This window comes from Cherax quadricarinatus, chromosome 18 (assembly GCF_038502225.1).
Source record: "Cherax quadricarinatus isolate ZL_2023a chromosome 18, ASM3850222v1, whole genome shotgun sequence".
Lineage (NCBI taxonomy): Eukaryota > Metazoa > Arthropoda > Malacostraca > Decapoda > Parastacidae > Cherax > Cherax quadricarinatus.
The window spans coordinates 24,790,106-24,799,956 of NC_091309.1; the positions used below are offsets into that span (position 1 = coordinate 24,790,106).

The 9,851-nt window shown below is 40.1% G+C and overlaps 1 protein-coding gene across 6 annotated transcripts in view; it reads left to right on the top strand.

Moving 5' to 3' along the window:
• Cdep (Chondrocyte-derived ezrin-like domain containing protein) overlaps positions 1-9,851 on the top strand; it is a 628,747-nt gene that overhangs the window by 304,833 nt on the left and 314,063 nt on the right. For 4 of the 6 annotated variants that reach the window (XM_070086348.1, XM_070086350.1, XM_070086349.1 and 1 more), the window contains exon 10: positions 2,871-3,101. The exons of the other annotated variants lie outside the window; for them this stretch is intronic. In XM_070086348.1, the coding sequence (XP_069942449.1) occupies positions 2,871-3,101 (231 nt within the window). The remainder of the gene's footprint in view (positions 1-2,870; positions 3,102-9,851) is intronic. 6 annotated transcript variants of the gene reach the window in all.

A 9,851-nucleotide genomic window follows, 5' to 3' on the forward strand; every position in this document is an offset into this window, starting at 1 on the left:
TCTATCAAATGAGACCAAGAAAACGAGAATACAACCATAAATACTATACGAAAATAGACCACAAAGTCGGCATTTTAATTAAAAAAAATGGTCGGAGTTTTTTTTTTCTCATTATGCACTGTGTGCTCCAGGATTTTTTTTATATGGTGCACACTGACCACACAGACCCATTCTCTCACATGTGGGCCTACCAGCTTTCTCCTGCTTGATTTGAAGCCGCTAGAATTTATGAGTATATATACGTCAAACACAGTACCTCGTAAGACGTATATATACGACCGCGACAGTCAAAGGGTTAATGTACACCAAAATTGAAGGAAATCAGATAAATAATTGAGTTCACTTCTCAGCCATTAGCCGTCCCTTAGTGGTATATTTTCGTATGGTTTTTATGGTTGTATTCTCGTTTTTTTTGGTTTCATTTGATAGAATGGAAGATATATTACAGAAATAAATATGATTTTGATTGGTTTCACAATGAAAAGCACCTTGAAATCGGGTGCAAAGTAGCGAAAATTTTTGATTTTTGCCACTGTTGAAGAGTAAACAAATGTCACCGTCCAGTACATGTCCAACTGGCCAGTCTAATACATAGTCACGAATGGGTTGACATTATTTATACAGTTATTACAATAATGGAGTAGTCTGCATAATAGTAAATCTTCTATTTTTGTGTGAATAAAAATTCAAAATGGAAAGCAAGGGTATTATAAGAGGGGCCTGGAGACATGACTAATGAACAGAGAAAAATGTTATTTTAGTGCCAGGAATGTTTGCATTGTTTATTTTGGACCCTATTTTGAAATTGGCATCTTTCGAAATTTGTGTGAAATTGGCCAAATTGCCAATTTGACTTTTTTATTGGGTAGTTGAAATAGGTGAATGGGGGGTTTCTTGTACTCAGTCGACAGAATAGAAGGAATACATACTAGTGAAATTGCTATGAGTTTGGTGGACTGGAACAATGGAATGGGCCAAAAATAGGGCATAAATTGGGTGAAATTGCCGATGTGTAAATATTGCCGTTGGGTTAAGTGTATTCTAACCTAACCACTCTGTAATCCGGCAAAGTCACTAATCCGGCACCCTACAGGTCCCGATGATGCCAGATTAGTGATGGCCGATGCGTATACTCTAAAACTCAAGTTTTTTGCTGAAAATACTGTCCTGCGTATGGTATGTCACACTCGGTGATAAATATTTATGAGCCAGTTAGGTCTTTTTGATAAGCAGATAGTTTATTTTATTAAACACACTTTCCCCTACAAGAGATTCAATTTTTTTTTTTGCAGCAACAATATTTTTTCACTGACAGCAGAACTCTTATAATCAAGATAGGGCTTATGGTATCCATTTATGTTTAATTCAGATGTTAGGTATATAAACTAAGGCATAGGAACTAAAGCAGGCTAGAAAAAATATTTACTTTCAGAATCTGTTAAGAACATTATTACACAGAAAAATAGTTTATATTCTTTGGGCTACTGTGCTGCTCTTTAACAGATTTTGAAGCTAAATGCTGCTTAAGTAATAAACTTAAATAATTATATAAAGGTTGGTAATGTTGTTACATTTTTTATTCATTGAGTAACAAAATCTATTTCTTAGTCGATCATATTAAAAGCTAATATAGTATCCTAACATGTGATGTTATAATCAATTTTTTGACAAAACTTTTTACTCTTTTTATGTTAATGTCAGTCATGGCCTTTTCATAAGCTAAGATTATTATCCCTGCTGTGCTTTCTGTAGCTGGTACTTCTTACAAATTGCAGATTTTAAATTATTAATCTGAATAACTGTCCCCCCCCCCTCCCCTGGAATTAGAAAAAAAAAATGATTCATTCAGTACATTTTCCAAAGATCATAACCTTTTCTCCAGGTTCACTTTTTAGCTGATATAATATGACAGTCATATATCTTACACCTCAAAAGTTTTCATCAAATTGCCATTTTTTACGATGACACTAAGCTCATGTGGCAACTATATAATTGTGATATGACTGACCAGCAGAGGCTGGAGGAGTAATAGGAATCATTTTTAATTCACTGTCATATTAATGAAATAGGTAGTAGGTTGGTAGACAGCAACCGCCCAGGGAGGTACTACCGTCCTGCCAAGTGAGTGTAAAACGAAAGCCTGTAATTGTTTTACATGATGGTAGGATTGCTGGTGTCCTTTTTTCTGTCTCATGAACATGCAAGATTTCAGGTACGTCTTGCTACTTCTACTTACACTTAGGTCACACTACACATACATGTACAAGCTCATATATACACACCCCTCTGGGTTTTCTTCTATTTTCTTTCTAGTTCTTATTCTTGTTTATTTCCTCTTATCTCCATGGGGAAGTGGAACAGAATTCTTCCTCCGTAAGCCATGCGTGTTGTAAGAGGCGACTAAAATGCCGGGAGCAAGGGGCTAGTAACCTCTTCTCCTGTATATATTACTAAATGTAAAAGGAGAAACTTTCGTTTTTCCTTTTGGGCCACCCCGCCTTGGTGGGATACAGCCGGTGTGTTGAAAGAAAGAAGAAAGATATTAATGAAGTAGTTTTACTGCAAATCCACCTTGTTGCTGTTGGATGAATCTGGCATTTCTTGTGAAAAGGCTAAATAAATGCAGTGTATGAATTAAAAGTGAATTACAGCCTGTATTTTCAATGAACTAATAACAAAGCTTTTCTTAAAATTGATCAGAAAACGTTACACTATAGTAATTCTGTTATTCTAACCATGCATTAATATTAATACTGCACTTTGTTTTCTAATGTTTTCTAATTAATATCTTTTATCACCAATATCTTTACTATGGTATCTCTTTCTTTGTGTTCTGTTGGTAATTTTACTAACTTTATCATATTTTACAGTTGGCACACCTGTATCTTTATCGTGTGGCTCCATGACTTTGGCCTCGACCGGTGACCCTCAATCCCCTGGGTCACCCACCCAGACTGAGACTGCTGACCTTCATGACTTCGACACCCGTGACCTCGAGACCCCTAGCGTGACACCTTCCAGACAGGACACCCTCTCTCCAGAGACGTCAGTTACCTCCAGTCCTCAGCGAGGTCACGACCCTGAATACCCCCATCATCCAGGTCAGCATCGCCACTACCAAAGGGCACCCTCCTTAGACACTAACTCTACCATGTCATCACGACAACAACTGAACTCTAACCCTGCTCTCATGGAGGGAACTATAAAAGAATATTCTTTTGATGATAACCATTATCAAGAACCAGCTGATGACAGTGGGGATAATCTATCACATGAATCTTATGAGCTAATAGAAAAAGAGGGTGGTAAGTGGGCAGGATCACAGTCAAGTTCCAGGGTTCCTAGTAGGTCTGGTTCTAAGCTGATGATCAACAGTGATGTGGGAAGTACAGAGGGTCTGGAGTGGGCAGAACTCAAAGGGGATAATAATAGTAACAGGGGTCGAGCAAGTAGTTATACTGGTAGCCTCCCTCGTAGTCATGGCAGCAGTACCAATAAAAAACAAAGTAATGGTTATACTGGGAGCCTCCCAAGAACTCACAGTAGCAGTCAGTCCTGTAATTTGTCACGTAGTTTAGCTGGAAGTCGAGCAAGTTCTAGAATCACTTTGGAACTTCCCCTTGATCCCCGTCCGTCCCAGAATGATGATGAGGATCTTGCAAGTCCAGGTAGTCCTGAGTTTCATGAAAACAGTGTATGTGAAATTACTAGTGAAAAAGGATACATCTTATCAACACGTCATCTTGGAACCATCACCATCACAGACAATTCCTCATTATATAGTCCAGTTTCTCATTCACGCCATAGTGGCTTAGAACGCCAAGAAAGCCTTCCAGAGAGTATTAGTATTAGATCACGCTCAAGTAGTCACTCTAGAATAGGTCGAGAGTCTCGTGAAAGCTTACGTGATGTAGGGGATTCAACAAGCATAAGCACCATGACCATGACAACTAGACTTTCTGCCAGCATGAGGGCTGCTAAAGAAATGGGTCATTATGTTGACTATGGTTCATCTCAAGAAAGTCTTCATAAAATGAGCTCGTGTGAAAGTGATGGTGGTTCATCACTCTCCTCGCATACTAGATCTTCTACCACACCTAGACCATTAGATCTGCAGCATGGCAATTTCCTTCAACACAGGAGAAGTACATCAACAAGTCCTCCAAGTATTACATCATATTCCTCACAAACTAGGCCCCGCTGTATGGATTTTTCTACTCTACACAAGAAGCCAAAGTTTCATATGTATGGAGCAGGTCGAGGTAGTGACTCTGGGGGTAATACTGATAGTGATATATGTTCACCATTAGAAATTCCACATCCAATACCTCCTCCACCAGAAGAGGTACATGAGGAAGAGGAAGATGATGATGACCTAACCCCTTCTCAGGAGCAGGTGCAGTTTCTTCCCCGTCCTGCTGATATGGATTTGATTACCAGAATTAGGGGTAGCAGTGATGAAGAGGAAGATGAACAAGAAGATTTACAAGACTTGGAATTAGAATCTGAACAAGAGGATCAAATCATTGTAGTTATAGAAGAGAAAGATGAACCTTGTATATTTGATTTTGAGATTTTGCCACCACCTCCAGAGGTGAAAGAAGAATCCCCTTCAAGTGGAGAAATGGATCTTACAGACACATCACGGGAAAGAAGAATTGATGAAAGTGATGCCTCAGAGCGCACAGTCATCGAAAGGTTTCGACTTCCTGATGAACGGCTTAGCAAATTAGGTTCTAAAGATAGCCAGATGAGCATAGAAGAGATAGATGAATCAATTCTTGATAGGCGTTCTTCTATGACTGGTGAGAGAAGACAATCTGCCCATGATATCAGTTGGAAATCCCCATATCCAACCTCAGAACGACGACCATCAATTCAGGACTTCGGTTGCATTTCTCCCCTACCAGTCAAAGAGCGCAGGTCTTCGTTACATGATTCTGAAAGGAAATCTCCTTATCTAGAGACAGATAGGAGATCGTCTGTTCATGATTTAGGTAGGCGATCTCCATATGAAAGGGATAGGGAAGAGAGAAAGTCATCATCATCATCTGAAAGACGAAGCTCAGTGTGTTCAGATAGACGGAGTTCTGTATCTTCAGAAAGGAGAGGATCTGTCTCTTCAGAGAGGAGACCTTCTCTATCAGATATAGGCAGAAGAACATCAATATCAATTGAACCAGGGCAGAGGTCACCATTTTTTGATGCACCTGTGTTTGAATTTGAACCAGAGAGAGAATCTGATTCCCTTGAGCCAGATACCTCCTCCTCAACTCTTGCATCAGCATCAGAAAAAAGCCCAATTGTGTCTGATGTTGAGAGAAAGACCTTTTTTGATGGGTTGATGCTTGATGACTCACTTATAAGTATGGATGAGTTTACTGAAGCTTTGATACCACCTGAAGAAGCCCCAGAGCCATTTGCTTCACTGTCTGGAGCAAGAGTGATAGAGATTGTAGAAGGTATGACAGAACATAAAGTTATTGTCACAACAGAGCCAGAAGAAGAGGAGGAGGAAGAGGAAGATGATGTGGCACCTGAGGATGAAGAGGTCTTCATAAAAGAAAAAGTTGCAATTGCAAAAGAAGATAGTGTACAGTCAGTAGAAACAGAGGGTGAAGGAGAAATGGATGAATGTTTAAGGAGTAGGGACGGTGCTATAGGGGTTGACACACGTGTTCTTGATGATGATGATGCCATTGGTGCAGTTGGAGGAACAGATGAGGACCTAGATCAAGATTATTTTGAGGACGATGATGAGGATGATCATGCACAAATGAGTGATCAGTCCCCACAGTCTCCTGACCTTGTATCAGAGCCCGATGAATATCATGATGATTACCAAGAGCCAGAATATTATCAACCATTTACTCGACAGATTGATATAGGTTATGCTTTTCCCTCTCGTACATTATCTCGGATTAGCGAGAGAAGTACAACTTCTGAACAGGAACATGAACAGGACCATATTGGTCTACCTGAACCTGAACCTGAACATACAGATAGCAAAATTTCTACTCCCACTGAAGAAAAGCTCCCTTCAATTCCTTCTGAAGAGCAGCAGGGAGAACTGCCCTCTGATTATTCAAATTCAACTAGTGATGATAATCAGAGTGATAGAAGAACAAGCTTAAATGCAGAACAGGAAACTCCTCAGCCATATGCTACACAGTTTTTCTTAAGAGATCTGCCAGAATTTGTACCAGGAGATGAAAGTGATGAGTTTCCCTCCCCTCCTAGTTCTGCTTTCTTGGAAAATCCTCACACAGAACTCAGTCATATTGAAACCTATTACATGGAAATCAACCAAAGAGTTAATCAGAGTAGTGAAGGAATATATGATAACATTCCTGTTAAATTTGAAGGTATTCACGAAGTATCCGAATCCGAATCGGCATCTGAAGAAAATCACACACTTCAAGAGCCTGAAGATACTCTTGAGATGTTAGAGGATATACAGGCTGTTGAGGAGTTAGAGGAAGAGCCAGGAACATCAGGAGTGAAGGAGAAAGTAGCTACTACAAAACCAAAGACTCCTACACGAGTGAGGAGGGAATTGCCGTCTCCTTCTCCTCCACCTCTTCCACCACCCCCTAGGCCATTTATGCGCCCTCCATCCCTATCCAGAAGTCCGAGTCCTCCTTTGACACCTCCAACTCCTATTGCAAGAGAAATGCCCGTTACTAAGTATGATGGTGGTCAGGCCCTTGATATCAGACACAGAGTGGCTATTGAGTTTGAGGTACGGGGGGGTCATCTCCATGAGAGTAGGGAAAACCTTTCTACTGCGGGTCTAACTGCTCAAACTGATAGTGGCGAATGGAATAGCTTTTAGTATTTTTTTTTTTTTATAGATTACACATTTGTTACAGGAATAACTCTGAATATGTGCTGTTACTGTCACAATCCCATACTTTGCTCACTTAACTCTTAAATTGTCACCTTATCATCATTGGGAAATGCCTGCACTAAAGATTTTTCTTCTTTGCTTAATTGCCTAACTGTATAGATTTAAGGATGCAGTTAATTTTACATCCTTATTCTCTTTGGTGCATTATTCAGGAAATTTCAAGCCTGTCAATTATGTAGTGTGTAAAATTACTGTTTATTGTCAGTTAATTTAGCATCATAATTATCATATCATATTGGTGTTCATGAGCAATATATTGTAAGTCATGCAAGACACTGTTTAGCATTTTGATGTTGGTTGCTGTTCTACTGTTTCCTGTTAAACTTGTCTGAATTTGAATTCAAGAAGTTAGTGCTCTGAAATGCTGTATGTCAGTGAAGCTCAATGGAAGATTTTTACCTTTGGATTACTAAGCTTTAATATAGAATGCAACACTTAGGGTACTGTATGTACAACGACATAACATTCCTATGACAAATGGATGTAAAGAAGAAAAGCCTTATTATACTGAAAAGGGCAGCACTACTTAAGTTATATTAATCCTAAATTGTAATTTCAGGTTCATATTTGCTTTTACTTGTGCCAAAGAGCCTTAACATTGACTCCTCCTTGATGATTTATATATGTAGATACACACACATGCACACACTTAGGTATGATAGGGCCCACAAGTCTATGAAGGAGTGAATCTAGGAAGTGACAAGTTAAGAGGCAGGGCCAGGGTCTGAAGCTCAACCCTTGGAATCATAATTGAGTACAAATAGGCGAGTATTGGGGCAGTACCAGAAAGACTAGGGAATAAGGTACACTAACAAATACTGGATGCCATTCACACAACAGGGAGAGAGGTTAAGACACTTTTGATGGATTTGGATATATCAAAGGTGATGGGATCTGACGAAGTGTCTCTTTGGATTCTGCAAGGAGGAGTAGAAACATTATCTGAACTAGTAGCTATGATTTATAAGAAGACTTGGGATATGGAACAATTGTTAGAGATCTGGAAGACAGTAACTTTAGTCCCTATATTTAAGAAAGGAGACACAGAAGGCATTGAACTATTGATCATTTTCTGACATGCACACCTTGTAAGGTAATGGAGAAAAATTATTGGAGGAAGAGTGGTAGAACACTTATGGATTAGTTGTTTCAGAAAAAAAAACCCAGCGTGGGTTTCAAAATGGCAAATATTGTCTTACCAGGTTGTTGGTAATGTGTGTGACAGGAGAGGGAGGGGGATGGGGGGGGATTATTGCATTTTCATAGATTGACAATAGACATTTGATACCATACCCCACAAGAAGCTGGGCCAAAAACCTGAGGTGCAGGTTGGAATAACAGTAAGAATATTCTGGTAGATCAAAGAGTATCATAGGGAAAGAAAGCAAAGTGTGATAGTCAGGGAGAAGCAGGAAGGGAAAAAGAGTAACTAGCAGGGTTCTACAAGGATTGGTATTAGGACCAGTACTATTTCTGGTTTATGTGAATGCTATTCCAGATGGGAAGGATTCAGCTATATCCCAGTTTGTTGAAGTAAAACTGATGAAAACAAAAACAGTTGAGGAACTGGAAAGGCTCCCAATGGATCTGAACAAATTTCAAGAATGATCATATATAAGTGGTCACTAGAATTCAACCCCATGAAGATTGAGGAAGGAACAAGAGAATTGGTAACTGGGTATAGACTAGGGAGACAGAGGCTTCAGACTTCACTCAGAAGAAATGACCTAGGAGTGAGAATAGTGCCTGTTATTTCACCTGAGTCTCATATCAGTTGAAAAATCTCTGCAGCCAGTGCTCGTCTAGCAAATCTGAGAGTAGCCTTTAGGTTCTTAATACAACACAGACCGGGCCGCGGGGGCGTTGACCCCCGGAACTCTCTCCAGGTAAACTCCAGGTAAACATATGTCAGGCATTTTGGAGAATGCAATACCATCATGGAACTCGCACCTGAAAAGACGCATGTTAAGAAACTGGAGAAAGTGAGGAAGTATACTATGAGTATACTATGATGTTTCTTCCTGGGATAAAGGGTATTGGAAGACAGAAGAACCAGGGAAGATATTATAACATACAAAATACTTGGATGAATTGATATGATAGACAGGGTCAGGCTGTTTAAGAGATGGGGAACAGGTATTCAGGGACAAAGCTTGGAGTTAAAGACAGATGAACCACAGAGATGTCAGGAAATATTGTTTCAGCTTGAAAAGTCAGGAAGTACAATTATCTAAATGAAGAAGTGGTGGAGGCAGGCTCTGTACATAGTTTTAAGAGCAGGTACAATAGGGCCCTCAAGGCTATGAGGGAGTGAATCTGGCAAGTTCCAAATTAAGAGGCAAGGATAGAATCTGAAAATTGACCTGCTCCAACCACAAATGGTGAGTAAATACACACATGCATACCTGCACACATGAGTGGGGAAAATGGTGAAAATAAATAAAAAAAATCTGAAGGGAATGGCATTGAGATGATGAAAGAGGGAGGCAATTCATTGACTCCATGAGATGAGAAAATGTGGAATGTGAGATTGTATTGATCATCAAGTGCATAGGTGGAGAGGAAGAGCTAGGGCTAATGACAAATTTTCAGATGGTCAGGAGGTTCTCCCCTGGCAAACAACACCCATCAAACTAACCTTCTGGTCCCACTTAGCTTGGGGCAGAACCAAATGACAGAAAGTGTGCTTGAGAAACCAAACAGCACTACAGTTTTGTGTACCTGGATTGGGACAGGACAATAACAGAGAAGGAAGCAATGAGGAAGTACATGAACACCTGTTGGCCATGGAGAAGATCAGCAGATGAGGGGCCAGGAGTAGGGAGTACCCAAGCTCAAGGAACTCCTCCAGATGCAACCCTGACCCCTTTCCCAGCAGGCCCAACTCTGGACTAGCCCCCCAGCTTCCCCAGCTGGGCCAACTTTGGACTAACCCCCAACT